At 41.4% G+C, this 24,578-nt stretch overlaps 3 protein-coding genes and 1 long non-coding RNA gene across 7 annotated transcripts; 2 read left to right on the top strand and 2 right to left on the bottom strand.

The window, feature by feature from the left end:
* Nucleotides 1-769: 769 nt before the first annotated feature.
* Nucleotides 770-3,922, bottom strand: pheta2 (PH domain containing endocytic trafficking adaptor 2). Of its 4 annotated transcripts, none has more exons than XM_036938782.2 (4): nt 3,668-3,922; nt 2,590-2,698; nt 1,826-2,132; nt 770-1,717 (listed from the first exon to the last, which is right to left on the bottom strand). In XM_036938782.2, exons 1-4 carry the CDS (start codon nt 3,673-3,675, stop codon nt 1,278-1,280), a joined length of 864 nt encoding a protein of 287 aa, XP_036794677.1. In that variant the 5' UTR covers nt 3,676-3,922; the 3' UTR covers nt 770-1,277. The 4 variants fall into 4 exon arrangements, with proteins under 4 accessions (XP_036794677.1, XP_090049962.1, XP_090049963.1 ...); XM_090193836.1 differs by having other exon boundaries at nt 2,954-3,771; XM_090193837.1 differs by having other exon boundaries at nt 770-1,591; nt 2,954-3,771.
* Nucleotides 3,923-3,939: 17 nt separating this feature from the next.
* On the top strand, nt 3,940-6,837 carry LOC110538632 (CD2 antigen cytoplasmic tail-binding protein 2). The gene is made up of 7 exons (XM_021625570.3): nt 3,940-4,001; nt 4,495-4,570; nt 4,760-4,892; nt 5,242-5,399; nt 5,485-6,064; nt 6,180-6,265; nt 6,512-6,837. Exons 2-7 carry the CDS (start codon nt 4,496-4,498, stop codon nt 6,620-6,622), a joined length of 1,143 nt encoding a protein of 380 aa, XP_021481245.1. The 5' UTR covers nt 3,940-4,001; nt 4,495; the 3' UTR covers nt 6,623-6,837.
* A 385-nt stretch (nt 6,838-7,222) lies between these two features.
* LOC110538631 (uncharacterized) lies at nt 7,223-20,232 on the top strand. The gene is made up of 10 exons (XM_021625569.3): nt 7,223-7,373; nt 8,081-8,250; nt 8,397-8,532; nt 8,629-8,700; nt 10,569-10,612; nt 14,104-17,433; nt 17,524-17,671; nt 17,816-17,928; nt 18,053-18,121; nt 18,246-20,232. Exons 2-10 carry the CDS (start codon nt 8,153-8,155, stop codon nt 18,568-18,570), a joined length of 4,335 nt encoding a protein of 1,444 aa, XP_021481244.3. The 5' UTR covers nt 7,223-7,373; nt 8,081-8,152; the 3' UTR covers nt 18,571-20,232.
* On the bottom strand, nt 19,830-23,002 carry LOC110538634 (uncharacterized). The gene is made up of 3 exons (XR_002475789.3): nt 22,439-23,002; nt 21,029-21,264; nt 19,830-20,851 (listed from the first exon to the last, which is right to left on the bottom strand). It is a non-coding gene; the product is annotated as an uncharacterized LOC110538634 (long non-coding RNA).
* Nucleotides 23,003-24,578: the final 1,576 nt, after the last annotated feature.

Raw genomic sequence — 24,578 nt, 5'->3', positions numbered from 1 at the left:
TGGATACATTTAACATGAAGGATATACACCTAATTATATAGTGCTGCACTGTAACTTATTAAACGGGGATGTGAAGCCTTTACTTGACAGTGTGTAACAACACATCAATATATATGAAGTTTAACACATCACAAGGATGTTTTACGTTTTACATTTGAGTCATTCAGCAGACGCTCTTATCCAGAGCTACTTACAGTCAGTACATTCATCTTAAGATAGCAAGGTGGGACAACCACATAATCACAGGCATATAAAGTACATATTTCCTCAATAACATAGCTATCGGTAGAAGCAGAGCTGGAAGGGGGGTCAAGCACTGATGAAGTGTTGCTGTGTTGTTGTTTTTTTTAGGGGGGGGGGGGGGTCGAGGTGAGGATACTGTTTATTTAAGTTACTGTTTAAGAGGGTTTCAGATGTTTTTGGAGAATGGGCAGGGACTCTGCTGTCCTAGCTTCCCCCACCAGGACAGAGTGCCAGGACAGAGAAGGTGCCAGGACAGAGAAGAGCATGGACAGGGCTGATCGGGAGCTGCCCTCCTGTAGGGGTGGGAGGGCCATGAGACCTGTGGTGGCAGAACGGAGTGCTCGGGTTGGGGTGTAGGTTTTGAGCATAGCCTGAAGGTAGAGTGGGGCAGTTTATCTTGCTATTCCGTAGGTAAGCACCATGGTCTTGTAGTAGATGCGAGCTTCGACTGGAAGCTCTTTGCTTCAATATTGCATAACTACCCTGATTGCTGACAGAAAGTTAAGCTTCACACTTAACATCAATATTACCTAGAAAATAGACCAGTGATTTTAATGATAATTTACAAACAGTAACAGACAAACCAGTAGGAGTGGCAGTACTCTGAAATAAGAAAGTGACTATCATTTGAGGAACTAGAGTGTTTAAGAGGAACCAGTCACCTGTGTATACAGCATGAGCTGATTATAGTCCTATAACCTAACGTAGCAGGTGCAAAAGAAACACCCAAGCAGAGTTCCCACATCAGGGCTGTATCCCTGACAACCAGATGCATCCGGTTGTTTGCAACACCACTATGGGTGATAGTCTTATGAGTTTGAAGATGAGTCTCTGCTTTGTGACAAGACATTTTTAGGCTCACCATCAACCTCATAGGACTTTAATCCCATCATGATGTATACACAGGTGACTAGTTCTTCTTTAATGCTCTAGTTCCTCAAATTATAAAGGCACTTTCTTATTTCAGATTACTGGCATTCACACCAAAGTCCTCATCAAAATAACCAGAGTGGTGACTGTCTGATTTCTGTGGGTCAGTGTTCACTCAGGTCAATGAGATCCTCCTCAAGGTGCTCCTCTTCCTCCTGCCTCCTCCTCAGCCAATCAGCTCTCAGCTGCTTCACCTCCTCTCCATAGTAATCATGTAGCTTGGTGAAATCCTCTAGAGGATCAAAGTCCACTTGTGGCCATTCCCCATATGGTGGTGCTGGTCCATTTATAGGTGTGACGTGTGCGTTTCTCTTGGGCCAATGCTTAGGGGACCTCTTATTGATGACTTTGCTGGGGATTGGAGGGGCTTGTAATACATTACTGGCACTGTGGCTTCCCCCTTCTCTCCTCGCTGGTCCTGGCATGAGGAAGGAGGAGGAGCATGAGTTCAGGTAAGTCATGGATTGGGTAAGGCACATTGAGCCTGGACCAGTCACAGTGGTTCGTTGATGGGATTCAGCAGGGCCAGCTTGGCGTTTAGCCTCTGCTTAGTGACAAAAGAATACAGGTTGAGAGGCAGGAAAGGAACACATATTTTTGAAGCATGAATACAACAATACACACACACACCACACTTTCTCCCCACACTCACCTTCGTACTGCTTCCCCAGGTCTCTGACCAGCAGTGAAAGGTAGCAGTGGCTGGCTGTGAGCAGGGCTTTGACCCAGCTCTCCTGGCCCAGCTGGTCCTCAGCAGCAAGCCCGTAGGTTTTCAGCCCTGAACCTCTGAACACCATGGAGAAGGCAAACAGTCCTCCCTCAGACTCACAGCGCTGGACAGCACAGCCCTCTAGGACAATAACCCCCAGCAGGTGTCGATCTGCCGGACGCTCCTGGTAGAACAGGAGATTGGCTTTCAGGACAAACCAGCGCCTCTGGTAGGAGGAAGTCCTCTCTTTCTGATGTGGTATGTGTAAGAGGAGGATGCCAGGGTGGTGGGGTGAAAGATGGAGATAGGGAGGAGTAAGTTACAATATTTTTGATGAAGGGAAGTTATAAAGAGTGAGAGAATAGATACGGAGATAAATACAGAGATAATTTTACCCAAATGAGTGCCATTATACAAGCCCTCCATTTCAAATCAAATCAAATCCCTCCATTTCAATGTTCTATTTATGTCAGTGATATATAAATAGAGGGGGGGGGGGGGGGGGGGTGACATTGATAATAATAAATAGAGAGGGGGAGGGGGGTGACATTGATAATAATAAAGTAGCTTAAAATATCAAATGAGATATAATTATTATTAGGCAGGGAAATGCAAAAGGCCAAGAGGAGACTGTGCTATAACAGAATCTCACAGCATATTGATAATGTAATTTGGCTCTTGCTTGTGTCTGTCAAGTTTTACAATACCTTTTTGTAGAGATATCCTTCTTTATCTATCGGTGAGGTGCAGGATAGGTAATGGGTTAAAATCTTCTCATGGATCTTCATTACAACGTTCTCCAACAAAGAGAGGATCCTTTAGAGGATGAAAGGCATCCTTGATAATATCAATCCAGCATCAGTAGTACAGACACATAACATTTGAGCCTTGTTTGTCTGTCATAATACCGCCTTTCTTTTTCACCAGTAAAGCAACATTGCCAGTAACCAGTTGCCATCATCTTGTATTCAACTAGTCCATTCTTTATGACAATGATCTTAAATCTACACACAATTTCCACCTCTATCTCTTGCCAGTCTAGCGGAGGAGTAATGTGTTATCCAAGCTTACCTCTCAGGGTCACTCTCTATCCATCCAATTGTATATGTTTTAGATTTTCTGCCATAAACCTTCACTTGTTCCTCTCAGTCTAATTTCCACAGTAGTTTGTGTTCACTGCAACACATCTAGAATAAGACATTGTTTAAATATAAAGTTTCAGGTTACGAACACAGGTCCTCCCATGGGTACTAGAGGACAAGTGTTGAAATATAAATAACTCAACCCACTTCCTGGAAACAAAACCCTGACACACAATATTCTCTTTCCCCTCTACGCTTAAGTCCACACCTACTACCCAGATAGTATACATTGAGGGGGTGTTCTTCCTCACTTCCCTGTTCTGTGTAAAATGTTAAGATAATTTCCTCAGTGATGCTTTAGAAAAAAGTCTTACTATATCAAATTGTATTAAATGTGTTCTTGAAGTTGATTAAATTTAAACTTCCTCTGGTGATCGATTCATAACCAAGAATTAATCCTCTCATTAAGGCCTAGTTGGACCCTATAGCACCACTACATTAACATGAGTGGTTATGAGGGCCAGAGCCACATAAACATAGCTTTATCAATGCAGTTTTTAACCTATTTAACTTAATAAATAAACAATAAAAACAAAAAAGGACTACAGAACAATAACAGTTATCTGACCTCGACCAAGGGAAAACTTGTGCTGGCACTGAAATCATAGAAGCCCAAAGATTATAAAAATACTATGTGGCTTACCTGAACATAGTAACAACACAAGGCTCCTAAGAAAAGGAGGAGTGTCATTGGCCTTCAATAAATTGGTGTCTAGAGGCAAATACACCCCCCCCCCCACCCAACACCTATGAAATGCCCTAACATGGAGATAGATACATTTAAACACTTCGAAATTAACACACTCTGAATACACCCCGTTCTGGTGCTGAACGTTTTGAATTGTTTAGAGAACTTTTTGAGACCGTGACACCTCTTGAACATGCCGCAGAACTGTACGCATCAAGTTCGACATCACTTCCTGTTTAGTTGAATGGCGCTTGCAGACTTTTCGTATCGATAGCTAGTAGCTAGCGAGGTAGTTTTTGTTTTCCTTAGCTATCTGCATTTAGATACATGTTGTATTTTTGGTATTTTTAATTATCCTTATCCATACTCAGATGCACGCAAAGTGTTGTGAAGCTAGCTAACTTACGTCCCTTTAACGTTACTTACTAACTCTGCATGTGTCGTTATTTTCTTGGTACCTGCTAGTATCTTAACGTTAGTCAGCTAGCAAAACAAAACAAATTTAGCTAGCTATAGCTGTAGTAGTCACACTATTGTAGAGATAATCGTATCACGTAAGTTAACGTCACGTGGAATAGTGTAGTCGCTTAAATATCGATAACATACTTATTCAAAAGCTTCAGTAAATGGTTAGCTAACTAACATTAGTTAACGTTAGCTAGCGCAGTAGTTAGCTAACGTTTGCTAATTAGATTGCTGCCGTTTGATTCATTATAGTACAGTAATATGTAGACATGTATACTACAAACATTTAGATTTGTTTTCTCTTCTGTCATCAACAGAATGTCAAAAAGAAAAGTCACGTTTGGGGACGGCGATGGTGGAGAGTTGTTGGATGAGGACGTTCCAAAGAAAAAGGTGCTGCCACAAACACTTGTTCTCAGATCAGTACAGTGCTACATTAAATTTTAACAGCATAGAGTGGGACATAATAATTACATATGCTTTTTGATGTAATAATCTTTGTTACTTGTGTTAGCTAGAGGCATTTGTTTGAGGGTTTTCTATACTGACCAGTTTGCTTTATCTCACCTGGGATCTCGCCAGTTATGTGAGGACGTGGTTGGGCCGGGCTCCAGGTTCAAGGGGAAACATTCTCTGGACAGTGACGAGGAGGACGAGGAAGAAGATGGAGATAAGAGCAGCAAATACAACATATTGGCCAGTGACGATGTGGAAGGTTTGTCTTACCAATTTGATTGTCTTCATAACTGAGACCTGGCCCCTACAGTTATTTAAAGGTAGACTCTGAGAAATGGCATTGCCACAAGCAGCGCCACAGATATTGGGATGAGTGAGATGCAAGACTTCCCTCTGACATCGTCACACACAGTATCTGCACATGTGCATGGGTTCGCCTTACCCATTGCAACGTGGTAGCCACAGGACCAAATCAGCAGAGAAGTTGAGCATCGCGCTTCAACACACTTAGCTGTTAGGCAAATTGATCCACTATGCTGTTTAGTTTTTGCATCTGACATATCGCTGAGTCTACCTGTTAATGTCTAAAAGTGCATGTTTTGTTTTAGGTCAGGAGGGGGCAACAATTGACTGTGACGAGGGAGTTCCCATCACACCCTTTAACCTGGATGAGGAGATGCAAGAAGGGCACTTTGACTCTGAAGGAAACTACTACGTCAAAAAGGATGAGGAGATCAGGGACAACTGGCTTGACAACATTGACTGGGTAACTGTGTCTTTAGTTATTTGATTAGTTGTTCACTGCAGAAATGTCACACACAGTGAAGTAATGTATTTGTCTCGCTCTTTAGGTGAAAATAAGAGAGCAACCTACTAAACGAAAGAAGAAAGGTCTGGCAGCCAAGAGGAGGAGGAGAGTGGGGGATGAAGATGAGGCAGAAGAAGAGAAACAGCGAGAGGAGAAGCAGGCAGATAGTGACGAAGAGGAAGACATGGAAGAGGAAAAGGAGCCAGTTGAAGACCCCCTGGCATCCTTCAGCCAGCATCAGCTCACAGAGGCTGTGTTGGAGCTGCTATTACCTGGGGAGACTGTTGCCACAGGGCTTCGCCGGCTTGGAGGCCTAGGTGGGCGTAAGAAGGGAAAGCAGAGAGAAGAGAACGGAAAAGCAGAAGAAACAAATAGGGATACCGAAAAACTGGACAGGCTCACGGCACTTGCAGACAGACTGGTTGGGAGTGGAGTGTTTGAAATATACCAGCAGACATATGAAAAGCTGGCCTACACACTGAAAGGGAAGAGCCAGCAGCAATCGGTGGGGAGGAGTTTAAATGGGGAGGAGGAAGAAGATGAGCTTGACATGTTTGCAGACAAAATTGACGAGAAGCACAGTGTCAAAGCTCCGGACAAAGAGGATCAGGATGATGAGACAGGTTAGTGAGAGTAAATTGGTGTGCGGTCAGCTGGTTCCAAACCATTTACACTATTATTACAGGTGCAATTTTTGTTGACTTTTGAGATGTGTAAACATATTTTGTTTGTCTTAAGTGAGTGATCAGGTGATGTGGGAGTATAAATGGGACACAGAGGAGAATTCTGAACTCTACGGCCCCTTCAGCAGTCAGCAGATGCAGGTTTGAATTATCTAATTTTCTATTACAGTATATTGGACAATAAATTAAGGGCAGCAGTATCTGCACTTCTGCTCTAGTAACTGTCCTAGGGGTAGGAACATCAACAGTACCTGCCATTCTGCTCCTGGTCTGTTTTCCTGGTGGTCACAGTTTATTTTCCTTCTTCCCTTATGATCCTGTACCTGGTTATACTGGATTAGGCCAGGCCGGTTCTGTCCAGTAATCCCTATTTTCTGTCTCTTTCAGGGCTGGGTGGATGAGGGCTATTTCAAAGATGGTGTTTACTGCAGGAGGATTGAACAGGGAAGCGCTCAGTTCTACAATTCCAAGAGACTAGACTTTGATCTTTACACATGACCATGATCAGTTCTTGACTAATAATTTGATGTATTATGCTGTTTCATGTGGACCCCAGGAAGAGTAGCTGCTGTGTTTGCAGTGGCTAATGGGGACCCTAATAAATACCAATGATAGTCTCTCGCTCACACCCACACACACATCCACATTCTCTGTTATCTGATCTCTTATTGTATGTAGCCTTCCTGTTTTAAAATAAACAAATTGGTATTTTATATTGTCTATTTCTTGTCTGCTGCTAAGCCTACAAGCAAGGTCTTGAAATATTGCTAAATGCATTTTACTAAATATGTGTTGGGTTTCTATATAGTGCACAGTTACAACATTGGTTTTAAGAGCAGTTAGACCAATTTGATAAAAATATTTTGTATTACACTGGCTTCTGAACCAGCTACTTTCCGGCTTTCTGATTGGTTTTAATATACATCACTCGAGGACAAAGACTGCTTTCTGACTTGTATTGGCCGTCCTTACCTAACAAGATCCCTTCACTAGAATGCAGTTGGTTGAGAGACGTTTATAGCTTTCCTTCATTGGTTAGATTTTCTGGAGGGATTTCTTCCATGTGAACGCTTCCCTCTGATTGGTTTCTTGGTCGGCGTGCCAGTGGAACTTTTGATGATGAACTGACATTTGTGAAATGGTTAAACTTGGGCGCCGTCCTGCGTCGTGTTTACGTTAAAGATGTCTACACAATTATATTATAACAAAACTTCATATTTTTCTTACTAAATAATTTGGGGGGGGTGCGGTAAGTTTACTACTTTAAGTTGGCTTCATAAAATATGCATATTTTTAATGTTTATGACTATAACGTTATCTCAGCAGTGCATTGGCTGGCTGCGAACGTTAGCATATTTGCTAACGCTAGCTAGCTACTAATACTCACCCTACCTTCATTTTACGTTATCCTCCTTGAAATGATTGAATTCTCCGACTTTACCAAGCTAACTTAGCTAGCTGACTACCACATAGACCTTAGCTGGCTATTGCATTGAAGTTCACGATATGCACAACACAGATCTACTGCGAGTTAACGAATAACGAGCTCTTGTAGAAGTGGCCTCCACCGGTATACCATCCCCATGACAACACAAATAATGTGCTTTGTTCAAAAGAGTGCATGAAAATGATATTGTCAATAGGAGGCAAAAATTATGCATTTGATCAAATACGGGTAGCAATTAGTGGCTTATTCACGTATTTGTTAGCTGACGAAGTAAAACTGATCAAATCACGTTTTATTGTTAATTCTGGAAAGGTTGAACTAGAAGGTGATCTGTATATGTGTTAGCTGGATGAAAATAAAAGCACAAGCTAGCTAACACTTTCCATTTGTGTACATTTTGCACAAATGTTTACTGTGCAATTGTTGAACATATACCATAACCAAGCAAGCCAGTTCCTACCTATTTTGAAAATGAGATAAAAGCATGTTTATTTCTGTTGTCTTTACAGAGAAAGACAGACAGGGGGAGAGTGAGGATGTTGATCTAGTTCCCTGACTTGCTCCCCTAAATAGTCTGTCCAATGGAGGGAGATGCCAAGGTTCCCCCAACCCCTTTCTGTAATCCCCCTCACAGCGAACCTCCACCCCACCTTCTCCCTCTTTCCTCCATCACCCCCAGGTATAGTTCCCCTGGCACCTTTTGCTTTCCTCTTCCCCTATTGTATTTATATTCTTGCTTGTTTGAAACCCATGTTTTTAACCACCATCGCAATTACTGAGAGCTACTGGTGAAGAGTCCAAACCATAACTGTTCATCTCCCACAGCTGTGAAGATGGCAAAAAGCCTGGTGACAGGAGGAGGAGTGGGCGCATTCAGAAGACACCGAAGAAGCAGGAGCCCAAAGACACAGTGGCGGAGTCCAGACAAAATACATCCCCTGCCAAGAGGGAGAGCAGTGTGGTAGTTTCATGTTTAAGTCTTAATGGTTTCTTAGATATTATAGGCTACTTAAAAGGGTCTTGTTTGGTAATCAGTTCACTCCTTTCTGATCCTTAGATGCAAGTGTCTCAGTCCCTGTCAGTTAAGCTAATGAGAGTTGATCCCCTCTGCAAACAACCGCTAAAAAAGGTATGCAATAAATGTCTATTTGTGCATGGGCCGCTTTCTACTGTATCCACTCTAGATAATCTGTCTGTACATCAGTGGTGGTCGGTGCTGGTTAAGATTAGGGTGGACAATTTTTTAAATTCCATTTTTATGAGCATGGCCTTATTCCATTTATCCAGCTCAATGTAACATCGATAGGTTTAGGCTATTACATGATACTTCCACATGATTTTCCCTATACCCATCATGAGGTTGATACAACGTAGCCTACGAACTAAAGTTTATAATGTAGGCGCACAGGCTGCTCAACAAATTGGAGTTATCAAGGTGACAGACTGTAACACATTAAATACCTCCTTGCACACTTGCCTGGCATCTAGCTGATCTTGGTGTAATCATTAGTCCAAACAATTGCAAACGAGAGTTTCAATTGGACAAATTCAGGTAGGTTTACACCTGTTTCGCTCCATTTGCTTCCGTTTAACAAAAGTTTCTCAACAGAGTCGGCGGAATGAATACACCCAGGATCACCCGCACACACGGTTCACTTTCATAGCAGCCACATACAAACAGCATCATCAATTTGCTCCATGTATAATTCCTTCTCCTTCCATCTACGCACTCTCCTCTCACCTTTTCCCTTTGCTTGTGGTCTGCTGTTGGAATGTAGCCTAATGGAAGAATGTCGCAAATGTGCTTGCCCAGGTGATCAAGATGAAATAACAATAGCCTACGATTGGACCGGCTATAATATTAGTTTTTTTAAAAGGTAGTGTGATCAGTCCAGAGGGGTTCCGATCTATGCGGTAGCAAGGGTTGGCGTAAACCGAGGAAGAGTCGGGTTTTTAAGTTGCAAAAACAACTGATGTATTTAATGTTCACAGAATGGCACTTGACCGGTTCAAGAAAGGAAACAAAATCCTAGCTTGGTTCAGAGCACTTTACTTACACGCCAATGAGCCTTTTGATAATCAACAAATTAAATAGTCTCTTTTGTGGCTTAGCTTGGCAATGGCTTGCGTTTACGGGAATCACCCACGCACGTTCTTCATCTTTTAATCCGTTCTTTGTCTTTCGATGTCCGTTTCTGGTTTCTTCGTTCTATATTTCTCCTTATTTCTTTGTCCGTTCCTTCCTCTCCTCCCGCGTTTCCCACTGTTCTCTTTATTCCCCCTGTGCGTAATTGTCTCTGTGCCTTCGCCTGCGCCGGTAATAAGTTATGTGATCGGAGAATCCTGTGACGTCGGCAGGGATTCCCTGAGTGCGTCCCCCCCCCCGACTCCCATTTACCCCCACACCTCCGGATGGTTCACAGCAGGCTAATTAATATAACTGATATCTGAGTTTTTTTATGTACATGAGAAACATAGCCTTACCAATTTGTAAATCATTCTGCAACCCCCCCTTCCTGAGAGAGAAAATAGACGATACGATCGTATATCAACAACGTTTGGACAGGACCATGTGTTATTCCAGACATGGCCCAACCCTAGTGCACTGTGTTTTGGTTGTACAGTGCCCTACACAATGCTGTGGTGTAAACGGTAGAAAGATGTAAATTAATCCTCTTACATGGTCTGCTGCATCTTAGAGATATACAGCAAGGAGCAATAATTAGTGTCTGCAAACATGACTGACCTAACTAGCCGATAGCCAGACATCCTCAGTGATGTTTACATTAACAATCAGTTTTGTTGCAGATTGACGCTGTCTCTATAAAAGCCATTTTGCAACCAAAAAACAAACACATATTTTTTTTTTGCACAAATTCTTTAATAACCTATTTATTTTTCATGGTCACTATGCGTGAGAAAGGCAGAGGCAATTATTGGCAAAGTGATTACACTATGTGGATATGTTTATGATGTAAATATTTACTTATTTTGCAGAGCGGTTTGGATCTCAATGTTGCATCAGAATGTCAAATGTCTAAGTGAGTATGATGACTTACATAGAAGTTCAATGTTTTTTGTGTGCATATGACTTGATTTGTTCAAATGTCTAGAAACTTGTGTTTTACCATGGGTAGAGAAATTGATTGAGTCAGTGGCTGTTTCCATTAACCTATCAAGTGATTTTTGTCAACATTTAGCAAGTTCGCATAGAAAATAGATGCAACATTTGCCTGCTACGGTGCGTTTCCAATTAACTATCTTGTGTCGATTTAAAAACAGCTGGACATAATGCCGTCACACCTAAACATATATATTTTTTAAATGAAGTGGTTGAAGTCTTTCCATGAACCATTTAGGCAAATTGCGCATTAATAAATTGGTTACTGCCTGTATGCCCTCCTACCCATCTGTTTCATGTTTTGTTTGGCCTTCAAAAGCCAGCATGTATAGAATTCAATAATTGACTAATATTTGCCACATTCTAATACAGTGTTCCCCAAACTAGGGGTCGCGACCCCATGTGAGGTCACCTGATTTGAAAATGGGATAAAAATAAATGAAATTGCTCTTGGTTCATAGAATTGAGGTTACATCAGTAACCTCCGATAGCTGCTAGATGCAGTTGTAATAAACAGTGATTTCTGTATTTTTTTTTAACAAATTTTGATCTTTTGAACTGTTTAAGCAACAACATTATGACCCCATCACTGAAAGATGCAACTTTGTTTCCCTCTACAATGCCCACAAGCCGCACAGGACTCATTAGAACAGAGTGGACAAGACCAGGCACTAAATAAGACTGGGAGGAAAATAACAAAACCAACGATAGTATTTTCTACAGAAAAGATCATACGAAATGATTGCCGATCTTTTGAACTTCCCAATACCTTTCTGGTGCATTTCAGTCACTTCAAACCATACTTCCTTCAGATTTAAATAATATCAAAAGCACTGTCGGACAGATTTGTAATAGACTGTCATAGTCCCAATGAAGAAAGTGAACATTGGCCGTTGATTCTATCACTTTATTTACATGGTGGGGTCCCTCCCCCCAAAAGTTAGGGAACCTCTCATACAGTGCCTTGCGAAAGTATTCGGCCCCCTTGAACTTTGCGACCTTTTGCCACATTTCAGGCTTCAAACATAAAGATATACAACTGTATTTTTTTGTGAAGAATCAACAACAAGTGGGACACAATCATGAAGTGGAACGACATTTATTGGATATTTCAAACTTTTTTAACAAATCAAAAACTGAAAAATTGGGCGTGCAAAATTATTCAGCCCCCTTAAGTTAATACTTTGTAGCGCCACCTTTTGCTGCGATTACAGCTGTAAGTCGCTTGGGGTATGTCTCTATCAGTTTTGCACATCGAGAGACTGAAATTATTTCCCATTCCTCCTTGCAAAACAGCTCGAGCTCAGTGAGGTTGGATGGAGAGCATTTGTGAACAGCAGTTTTCAGTTCTTTCCACAGATTCTCGATTGGATTCAGGTCTGGACTTTGACTTGGCCATTCTAACACCTGGATATGTTTATTTTTGAACCATTCCATTGTAGATTTTGCTTTATGTTTTGGATCATTGTCTTGTTGGAAGACAAATCTCCGTCCCAGTCTCAGGTCTTTTGCAGACTCCATCAGGTTTTCTTCCAGACTGGTCCTGTATTTGGCTCCATCCATCTCCCCATCAATTTTAACCATCTTCCCTGTCCCTGCTGAAGAAAAGCAGGCCCAAACCATGATTCTGCCACCACCATGTTTGACAGTGGGGATGGTGTGTTCAGCTGTGTTGCTTTTACGCCAAACATAACGTTTTGCATTGTTGCCAAAAAGTTCAATTTTGGTTTCATCTGACCAGAGCACCTTCTTCCACATGTTTGGTGTGTCTCCCAGGTGGCTTGTGGCAAACTTTAAACGACACTTTTTATGGATATCTTTAAGAAATGGCTTTCTTCTTGCCACTCTTCCATAAAGGCCAGATTTGTGCAATATACGACTGATTGTTGTCCTATGGACAGAGTCTCCCACCTCAGCTGTAGATCGCTGCAGGTCATCCAGAGTGATCATGGGCCTCTTGGCGGCATCTCTGATCAGTCTTCTCCTTGTATGAGCTGAAGGTTTAGAGGGACGGCCAGGTCTTGGTAGATTTGCAGTGGTCTGATACTCCTTCCATTTCAATATTATCGCTTGAACAGTGCTCCTTGGGATGTTTAAAGCTTGGGAAATCTTTTTGTATCCAAATCCGGCTTTAAACTTCTTCACAACAGTATCCCGGACCTGCCTGGTGTGTTCCTTGTTCTTCATGATGCTCTCTGCGCTTTTAACGGACCTCTGAGACTATCACAGTGCAGGTGCATTTATACAGAGACTTGATTACACACAGGTGGATTGTATTTATCATCATTAGTCATTTAGGTCAACATTGGATCATTCAGAGATCCTCACGGAACTTCTGGAGAGAGTTTGCTGCACTGAAAGTAAAGGGGCTGAATAATTTTGCACGCCCAATTTTTCAGTTTTTGATTTGTTAAAAAAGTTTGAAATATCCAATAAATGTCGTTCCACTTCATGATTGTGTCCCACTTGTTGTTGATTCTTCACAAAAAAAATACAGTTTTATATCTTTATGTTTGAAACCTGAAATGTGGCAAAAGGTCGCAAAGTTCAAGGGGGCCGAATACTTTCGCAAGGCACTGTATAATTCTCATGTGCCACTATGAAAGCTGCACTCCTGTAGATCTGAAATAATTGGATGGTGAAACTTGCATCCAGCCAACCAGAAAAGCAAGGCAAAGCAATTCAGGCTTTCTTGAAAGTCAAGACCAATCTTATCCTGCAAAGAAACATTATTTTCATAGTTGAATAATACATTTAGAAAACAGTAGGCATTTAGAATGAAATGTTGAGTGGAGCTTTATAGTTGGGTGATAACATCACGTGCTCCGTACCTTAAATTATTCAGTAATAACTTATTCAGAAAAAAAAGATTTCTGTTTGTTGCAATAAAGATGAAGAAAAATCCTCCCCCGGTCGAATGGATACAAATGTTGTCGATCTTTAGAAACGTTCTCCTATAGCTGCTGTTTTTGATTAGACGTTGTTGTTGTTTTGCGGCATTGCTTTTGTCAAATAAACCTGGGTCAATGGAAACCTGCCTAGTGAGATCAGTGATCATGGATGGTGTTGCTCAGTTGGCCAGGTTGATCTCTTTTGGGATGAAAAAGGATGGAGGAAAAATAGATGAAGTGAAATGGATGGAGTTAACATTTCAGATTAGTGGAAGGCTTGTCTGATTACGTTCAACTTCTTCATATCCCCAACTGTAGTTTAAGGTAGGGGTACTAGTCAGAATTATTTGGTTAAGATTCATTCATAAGTATTCATAAAAACAAGCTGGTAGTGCCTAGCCTTAGTTTGGATGAATAATACCATTCCACCTAATTGTAGTTTGTTAAACATACCTGTATTTTGTACAGTAGTGTTGTTTTTCTCTGTTCATGTGTTTTTTGTTTTTTTTCCCCATTGTAGGAACAAAGACACAAAAGGCTCAAATAACAAAGCGATTCCATCCTCTTCCACATTAACTTTAGATGTAAATACTACTGGCAAGACTGAACATGATTTCAACCAATCAGGCATGGAGGTTGGCTGTGGAAAGTCCCCTGGAAGCCCGAGCTCTGTCAAGCGATGGGTGATTGGCCCATTGTTTCAGTCATTTAAATCCAAGATGGCCAGTTTCACACAGATTGTCATGAGTCCCGTCCGACTTTTCAAACCCAATGGCTCCCCACCTGAACCAGATGTAGACGTCTCCTCTGCCTCTCATAGTTCTCACCAACAAGGACCTGGGTATGAGCTAACCTCTGGCACAGTGCAACACTTGGAAGCTGGAAGAGGAGGAAATGACCCTGCCTCTCGTAAACACTTAAAGTTCAGCATGGATCTAAAAACCCACGGCACTCCAGAAGAGGATGAGTTTTCTCTTGAGGGGAAACAAAATATAATGCCACCTGGAGATGTGCAAAGGGACACCTGTATGTCAAACAGCTCAGAAAAGGAGACCAATAATAATGATTCATTACCTTGTATGCAGCGTAGTCCTCTACTCAGAAGCAGTATCAAGTGTGATTCTGTATCAACGGAGTCCCAGTTCAACTCATGCTCTTCCATGTCCTTTCAACCCCCTGACCCCTCAAGTTCCTCATGTGGGTCCAAGCTGTCTCTCATTGTTCAAATGGAGGAGCAGGTGGATTTGACAGGAGCTCACCGGAGACCATTGCGCCGAAAATGTGTTTTTCTAAATGAAGCTGCATCACAGAGCAGTCCCTCTGCTGCAATTAACGCATCTGAAGCAGACCGCGTCTCTAGTTTGCCAGCTGAAGTAGGAATCTGTGAGCCCAAGGCTAAACGGCTTGCCACAAAATCGTATGTAGAGTACAAAATCTGGGACTGTATTGACAGTGAAACATCTAGTCCATTATCATCCTCTATCTACAATACCCCTTCTAAGAGTCTATGCCAGGCAGATGATGACAGCATAAAAGCTGTTGGTCTGCCTCAAGACCGAAACATGTTGGTGTGTGGTTCCCAGTCACATATATCTATCCGGAAAAGTCCCAGAAAACCTGTAAACACAACACTGAACAACTGTGCCTCAGTCAGTCAGTGTCTTCAAAAGCAGATAGATGAGTGTGAAGGAAAGCAAGGCTATATGGCAGGCTCAGCAAAGGAAGTTAAGAGGAGATGCAGAGCAACTCCTTTTACAGCGATTAAGAGAGACGCAGAGAAAAAGAAAAGAGTGAAACTGACGAAAAGAGAGCGATGTGAAGAGGTTAGAAAAGAAGAAACGGTAGCTGTTGATTTAGAAAGTTACACATTAACATCGGTAGAGCACACAAGTGATGTAGAACTTGTCCAGCCGGGGGTTGGATCAAAACCATGTGCAACTTCTAAATCTCAGTCTCTTAAAAGTAGGGTGCTGCTTCGGGTTAGCCAGAGTTCTACCGTATACATTGAAACCACTCAAAAACCCTCTGGAACACATGTACCTCTGATGGAGGTGACGAAGGACAAAGGTAGAGGTCGAAGTGGGCGTTTTAAGAAAAATAAGTCTCTCACAGTAATGGCCACTTCAAGTAATGGGAGTGTGCTAGAGCACAGTAATGACAGTTTGTGTGACAACAGCATAGCAGCCAGCAATAGTAGGGGTATGACCAGTGCCTTGAGTTATGGTGACACTGACTCTAGTTCAGCATGTAATATGGAAATGGTAACTACCATGACAACCGCTTTGATGAAAGAAAATCATGAACTGCCCGTCTCTGATCAGCACTTGGAAATCAAGGGGAAGTGGCCTCAAACGGCATCCAAAAATCAGCAAAAATACATCTGTAAGAAGAGGAAGATTTCCCCAGTGGTTGAAGTCGAGTCATCTCAAAATCAACAAAAGTGTCTGAAGTTGAATGAGATCGCTTCAGAAGAGAGTCATCCACTGAAACCACCGAAACAAAATAAATCCAGGAGGTCTCATAACTCAAGCTCAACCCAACAGCTTGGCACTTTTTCAGGGCTGACTGGTGTTGGTGCCGATCACTTGCACTCTTTGAAGCCCAGCAAAGATGACAATGTCCATGTAGCTTCTAGATCTTCAGACGTTACACAACAGACATTACAGACGACCGCAGTGGTGGCTGTCCACAAAGACGCAGGTTGGGGAGCAGAAATGAGTGGGTCTGACTCTAGCAAGAGCCCAAAGAAGAGTCAGAATGGATCTAATAAAATGTCTGTCAGTGATGCGTTACTGGTGGATAAGAGGTTTGTGGAACCCCTTGGTGGACGTAAGAGAGTCAGCCGAGGTCCGTCCACAGAGGACAATGCCGAGACAACTCAGTCCCTGCAACTTAATCAAATAACAGTTGAAGAAAAAAAGAGAACTGTGCCTTGGCCTGTGCGAACTTATCCCAAATGTTCAATCAAGCTGAACAAAAATATGGTGAAACATTCTATGGCTTTGCAAGGAAATTATGTGGCAATGGACTCTGATGTAGAAGTGTTTTCCATTGCCTCTGAACCAACTAACCTTGGCCAGAACAAGACTGTTGACCAGGTGATGGAGGAGGAGCAGGGGAAGGAGGATGAGTGTTCCGAACTGCCTGTACCCTCTGAGACGAGGCTCAGGGGGAGGGGGCAAAAAAAGAAGCCAAAGAAAGCAGCTAATCAATGTAGGAAGCACAGGCCTGTGACTAGGAAGAGGGGGCGGGAAGAAGAGGAGAGAAATACCGTGATTGGTGAGCAGATGGACTTTTCATCAGATAACAACACCACCCTTAACAAGCGTCTGTTGCGCAGCTACTCCTGCCCAGAGATCCCTGCTCTCCTCCACCATGACAGCCACTGGACCACCTCTCTGCATGGCAGGATCCTCTCCGTACCCCGGCTCCACCCCGCCCTCTTTCCTCCTGTCCCCACTCCTCCCGCACCGTCCAGACGTCCACGCCGTCATACTGTCTCTAGTGTGGAAATTGAGCGGGAGATAGCTCCGTTATGCCTGCGTAAAGAGGTGTTCCCCTCAAAAAGGTCCTATTCATTGGGCAACCCGTCCTACCACCTGTTACCCGGTGTGCCACTCTCCACTTCCATCTCTGTCTGGGCCTCCTGCTTCCTGTCAAGCCCCCTGGCCTTCCTCTCCAGGAAATTGCAAAAAGGAAGTCTAGCTGCCACTAGTAGTGCTTGCAGTCATGATACCTCCCCTTCCTCCTCTTCCATTTCACCATCCTGCTCTTCTGTACGTCACCTGTTCTCCAGTTCCGACCCCTGTGACCTGACATCATCCTCTGCTTCAGTCTCCTCCTTTTGCAGGTAAAACACCACTTTGTCCTTTGTTCAAAAATACATATTTTCCTTTTTGATTACAGTAGTTAAAAATGATTCATTCCACCATGTTTCCAGTGCATTGTCAAAGATTCCCTTGGAGAATGAGACAAGCCAGCAGCATGAGGAGGATGGGGAGAATGTGGAGGACAGAAACCGTTTCAGGAATGAGTTCGAAGCCATAGGGATGAGAGAGGAAAAAGCATTGTCAGATTCTGAAATTAAGGTACACTCACCACGTAATATTTAATGTGAACTATGTCATTTACATATGACATACAGCATGTGATTAGTTACGAAGATGAGTAGATAAGTGAGTCTGGCTTTAACCCACCTTCACCATGGTAACACTGTGGTGGTGTTTGCACAGTTGGAAACCGGCAAATATGAGGAACGAAGGAAAGTGTCATCCATTCGAATTCGTAAATCCTTACCCAAACCCCTCCACAACCTCACACCCATGGGCCTGCCCAAGCCTATCAGGTATGTGTATTTGAAGTGTGTGATGGTGTGCCTGTGTGTATATGGTAAACTTGCTACCTGTATTCGTAAAATGTTATGACATGGATGACAAAAACCCCAACTAATCTGTTGTGTGTTCCAACAGGGTGAAGAAGAAGGAGTTCAGTTTGGAGGAAATCTACACTAATAAAAACTTCACCAAGCCCCCTGAAAGGTTACTGTTCACTCATGCATCTTATTGTTCATCCTACAGTACATGTAATCATCATTGTAATGACTGACTGTAACTTTCCTTTCATTAACAACTTCCTTGCTCTGTGTTTGTTTTTTCGTCCCAGACGTCTGGAGACCATATTTGAGGTGCCACTCAGTCGACGCGATGGGTCTCATTCCCTCCTTGGTCAGAAGCGCATGAAACGTTTTGTGGAGTTCCCAGAGGTTGGTGTGGCCAGAAAGCCAAGGAAGCCACTTGTTGGTGCTGGGGCAGGGGGTGGTTTACCCAGGAAAGCTGGGGTTGGCTCTCCTTTTGGAAGGCCCAAGCGCGGGGGTTGCCTCTCTTCTAAAGATCACCCCACCCTCAATCTGCAGGAGCTTGATTCACTTCTTTGCTCCAAGCTTGACCAGCTGGATTCCTGGTTAGCTTTTGACCAGAATATCTGTTGACCAATGCCAATCAAAGGGGTACACAATAGCACATTTACATTTTCGAAAATATTGTTATTACAAATTGCCCAGCCCCGTTGCCTTCCATCCAACATCAAGCTCGTCCTCATCTTCTGTAATTGTTTACAATGTTTTTCTTTTGTGGGGGTGTATTATTTACCTTCCATTGAGTCGTTTAAAATGATAATTTAAGAATGTTTGTATTTTCATTGTGTACTATTTGTAGATAACGATATGGAATATACTGTTATTGTAATATTTGATTATCTATGGATGTAATGCATTTTATATCATTGGTTTAGGTCAGGGAGTGCATAAGTGTTTGTATTTAAAACTGCTACTATTTCTGCACTCAGTTTTGTTGATAATCTGTATTCTTAATATGCCAAAGCCTCAGCCTTTTAATCATTATTAAACACGTTCTGCTTTATTAATCACTTGCTACTGAATCCTACATTTGGAAGCTCACATGCAACTCAAATCTTTGGGGATATTATCCATTGACATCAATGTATATTTACACAGCAGTTATTGTATGCACATACTTCTCAAGTAAGGATTCTTACTAGCCAAACAATTTCCAGATGATAATTCTCAATTTAGCTGTAGGTGCAAACCTGTTATTGGCAACTAGCATCAAATGGCAGCTACTTTCAAGATATATTGAATGTTGAATTCTGTTTTTGGCCAAATTACAGCTGTAAGAAAATGTTTCTGGTTCTGACAATCAGACTTCATATTTTCTTTTAGAACCGTCCTTTAATTGTTGCCTGACTATTCCTGCCAATTCTTGCCTTGTATACACATTACATTGTATTGTTTTCTTCACCTCCGGATCATAACTATAGCAAATAAAATGTATATTGTCCATTTTATACATTTTTGTAAAAAATTCTATGTTGAATTGTTGTGTAAAATTGAACGTAAACATCATGACACTCCAATGAGTATTTCTATGGAAACATTAACATGAATACTTTCATCAATGCAGTTTAATGTTTTGTATCATTGTGGATTGTAATATTTGTTTTGATAGCAATATTTAATTGAAAATTGCTAGTATATACAAATTACTTTTCTATTACATCACATTTTTTGTAATTATATTTCTGAAAATATTTGTCTTTACTGTGTGATTTGTATGCATTTTTTTGTTACAGCTAGAGAGTGACTTTATATTAAGTAAAAGGTATTTGTAGCTATATTAACTTCATGTAAATGAGGCAAATAGCCTGAAAAGGAACTTAATTCAGATCAAATTGTTGTAAATGTATTTTCATTTAATTACAAAATCCTTTAAAACATGCTATGTATAAATATAAAATACAAAGGCAATAACACGAATACAGTAAATGTAGAAATGGTAGACATTTCTAGTTAGTTCCTGACATATACAAATAATTTATTTCACTGCTAAATAAAAATAGAACATTGTTAAAAAATAAAGTTAATGTTGCATATCATAAATGGTAAAAGTGAAATGTCAAGGTTGAGACAGATAGTGGACATGGGAGTGTTTTGGTGTTAGGCCCCTGTATAGTGGCTCACAGTTTGTTTTGAATTTATACAGGATTTTTAAAAATCTGCTGTTTTATACTCATACAGTCTTGGACTCATGTATGTCAGCAAATAAACCGTGTCCATTAAATGCTATCTCAAAAACAAGTGGTTATTTTGTGTCCCCTTGCTCATCTCTCATCTCCGAACCAACCTCTTATTCAGGAAGATGGTAGTTTAACTACAGTCCTTACTCTAAGTGCTAAAAGTCTGGTTGGGCTACTGATAAATGTCGAAATATCTTAATATTTATGACTTATTTATAGCTGTGGTATCACTTGAATGTTAACTATAAACCAGTCTTCCAGCGATAAATTCCAGAGTGACACAAAATAAAGTTAAAGGTGCCTTTGTAAATCCTTATCAGCAAGACAGCCTTATCAGAATGATACTCAGGGAGGCTGTATACAGTGGGGTCTCCCTGAGTCACCGGAGGTGCTTTTCCATCTGTTCCCACCTCACAGTGTCACAGCAGTCCAAGATCAACACTAAAGAAGTTGGACCGCTGTCTTGTAGCCATCCTTATGGTACAGTACATCCGACCTTGGTGGTTCCTGGGAATTGGTCAGTCTATCAAAGTGAGTATGTATGACACCAGTCCCAATAGTAGTGGGCTGAGTACCAGAATCACCACCCACACCACAATAGAAATAATCCCAAACGTTTTTGCCCGTTGGGAGTATTGTTTAGCCTTCTCTGGAGTCGTCTTCCTTGCCTCTCGAGCCTGTCATAGGGATAGAAGAGTACATTATATTTTGATATGACTCATATCTAAGATATAGACTAAGTGTAGATGTGCACATTTTGAGAACCAAGATGGTCCCTAAAGGGGCAACACCTTTTATTACATTACAGAATATTTACAAAAACTGTTTTTTTTTTTAAATAAGCTTGAAATTACCTTGACTGAGTTGACCAAAGCTAAAATGCCAATGCAGGAGAGTCCACAGATGATGCTGCTAATGGCCAGTCTCCTATAGTCCCTGTCCTTGGCACAGGAGGGAACAGTATGGTCACGACCACAGCAGGTGATCACTTGAAGGCAGGTGGTGTCATTTTGGGCATCTGTCGTTTCACCTGTACCTGGGACAGCAGTCAGTGGAATGTCCTCCATTGTTGCTGATTGGGAAGACATTTCTGAGGAGAAAATAGATGCAGCAGAGTTCAGAGGATAAATCAAATGCAGAACAAGGGAATACAATTATTCAAGTCTGATAGTACTGTATTACTTGCAGTTGTGACATTGTCATAAAGGATATAGGATATTAATTTACTGAAACTAAATTAGTTTGTTCGTAATAGTCTTTCACTGACATGCCAACAAAAATGGTTTGAGATGCTGATTCTCTGCCAGGGTACTTCCTACAGACAAAACACTGTGAGATATGCATTGCTATCTATCAAACAGGAGCCTGAAGAACTGGAATGATTGCACTGTGCAGTGTGCAAGTGAATATATGCCAGAGTTAAATCATTAGCCATGGAGAAAGAAAACAGCAAGAGGGAAATGTTATGATTGTATGTCCACTGAGTATACCAAACATTACAAACACCTTCCTTATATTGAGTTGCACCCCAACAAGTTGGCTGGATGTCCTTTGGACGGTGGACCATTCTTGATACACACGGGAAACTGTTCGAGCGTGAAAAACCCAGCAGCGTAGCAGTTCTTGACACAAACCTACTACCATACCCCGTTCAAAGGCACTTCAATATTTTGTCTTGCCTATTCACCCTCTGAATAGCACACACCCAATCCATGTCTCAATTGTCTCAAGGCTTCTTTTTTTTTACCATGTCCTCCCCTTCATTCATCTACACTGTTTGAAGTGACATCAATAAAGGATCACCTGGATTCACCTGTTCAGTCTATGTCATGGAAAGAACAGGTGTTCTTAATGTTTTACCCAGTGTATATCACATTTAAGTGTGTTAGATGTCATTAGATACCATCAACATTATCTTACTGCTGTAATGTTAACATGAGAAACCTTTTCCTGTCCCAGTTTCAGTCTTGACCTGGTGAATTCCAGTAACTTGATTTGTATTCTTACGGCAAAGATCATATCAATGAATGAAGAATAGTTACATTGTAATCGTCTCCCTTCAGAACATTATTGGGGGCTTTTCTTGACCTCTCCTCATCAACTGATCATAAAGGAGAAGTATTTTAGGGAAATAACTTCTCAAAGGGAATTACATACGGAACAACATAACACCATTTTTGTGGATTAACAAAGCACACAGTATCTGAAATGAAATAATAGTATATGACACACCATAAAAATTGCACAGATAATAATTGGCTTACTAGTCCAGGCTTGATCTTGATTGGGAAAGTACAGCTCTGTATGCCTCTGTCTACTCTCCAGTCAAACTGAAATCCTCACTTATGACGGCTGACAGAGGTGTGAAGAAGAAAGCTGATATTTTCTTTGATTTATTTTCCTTCCTGGATTTAGTTAATGATCACAGCTGCTAGTTGGTTGTGGCTTCAGGTTCGTGAAGACTTGATTTAACATATCCAAATGTTATCCAGATATTTCTTGTTTATAATATTTTCTTGAGCAATCTGTCTGTCTTACTTTTGCAGTCTCAGTTTTGGTTGTGGTCACCATGAAAGTTAGTGGTGTCTGAAAAAGGAGAAGGCTGGGAGTGGATTATAACTCTTTCTTGTGTGAAACCTCCACGCCCCTTTACTGTTCACACTTTAACCTCCTCTGACGTCCCACACTCTCAGGCCCTACCTTTATCTATATCTAACTACACTCTACCTCCACTTCAACCATACTTGTTGGTTCTCCACATTCTATTATTCTATCAATCATGATGTTATGGAATACAGTGCCTCTTAGCTCCTCTTCTCTCTCTCTCTCTCTCTCTCTCTCTTGCTCTCTCTGTGCAACATTCCTGGAAACTTGCATAGGTGAGTCAAAACATGCCTTGCCTTGAGGGAAAACAAACAGCTTGGTTTCATGTACTCTGTTCTTCTTTATCCCCCTCTGTACATGTTAATAATATCTTTATGACACTGTATTCATGTCTGTCTCCCCCTGTATCCATCTTTTAAACTCACACCTTTCATGCACGCTTTTGTTTCATTCACACACATACAATTCCCAATATTTTTGGTCCATCGTAAGTGAGAATGCTTTAGGTAATTGGATAACTATGTGTTGAGACATGCCCACTCTCTCAAGGTCTTTGTTATCTATATCTAGACAGCAAACTGTTTTGCTGTCTAGTCTAAGTTAACGTGCACACCCTATTTCAATACTTCTGCCAAACTACTCTCTGTTCTCTGACCCAGAGGTAAGGAATATTTATTTCAGTACTTGGGGACAACCAGACTGCATTCTTCAACAGTGCTGTCACTCAAGCAGACACACATAACACTCGCACACATGCATTCTGACGCCACACACTCCCACACTTTTGCACACACTGCTGCTACTGTCTATTATCTATCATGTTGCCTAGTCACTTTACATCTATCAATATGTACATACTGTAGCTACCTCAATTACCTCGTGCCCCTGCACATCGACCCGATACTGGTACTTCCTGTATACAGCCATGTTATTTTACTCATTATTGTTATTATTTTACTTTTCCATTTCTGTATCTTTAACTCTGCATTGTTTGAAAATTGCCGGTAAGTAAGCCTTTCACTGTTTGTCTACACCTGTTTTTTACGAAACATGTGACAAATACAATTTGATTGATTTTATTTGACACACACAGACGCACACACACAAATACTTACAAACAAGCTAAATACACATGTCTGTGGAAAATTATCTGTGACTTCTGGATCAAGCTGTCCCAAAGCAATCGCGGGATTAGTCTAAACTGCAGGGACAGTTTCAGTCCTTAGCCAATAGAAAATACAGAATTTGTACAGCTGACGTGGAGTCTGAAAACACGGAAGTAAAGCTTTGGTAAGTGAAAACTTGCAGCAGAAAGTACTATTGCATAAAATTCACAACTAAATATATTATTTACAAACATCTGTCTAACCGTGCAGGTGGTGTTTCATTAAATTGAGAAAGAGAAAATGCCAGTGGTGGCAACGGAGAGAAATGGCTCCCTCGAGTCATGGAAATATCAGTTGAAGGATGGAGTAATGGAGAGAGAAAGAGAAGGGGGCAACGGTGGGACGACTGGAAAAACCATCATTGGCGTGTTCAAAGTGAGATTTTTTTTTTTACATTATAATGAATTTTGATAAAGGCTCACTGAATTTTGTCTCATAACTGCTAAGGGAGTGAACGTTATTTATAATAAGGGTTACATGGAGAAAATCGGACATCTCTGAAATGAAAATGGTTGGACCTCTCTTCAGCAAAATAGATTTTTCCTAAACCCTCCCTGAACGCTTGAAAAAAAAGTGACCCTCATGTATACCCAAAATAATAATTAAACATAAAGTGGATAGCAGGGAACATGCC

The sequence above is a fragment of the Oncorhynchus mykiss genome, chromosome 12 (assembly GCF_057628025.1).
Source record: "Oncorhynchus mykiss isolate SJ-2025 chromosome 12, ASM5762802v1, whole genome shotgun sequence".
In the NCBI taxonomy this organism is placed as follows: domain Eukaryota; kingdom Metazoa; phylum Chordata; class Actinopteri; order Salmoniformes; family Salmonidae; genus Oncorhynchus; species Oncorhynchus mykiss.
Note: the sequence above shows the minus strand (reverse complement) of the source record. Positions and strands in the feature narration are given on the sequence as shown.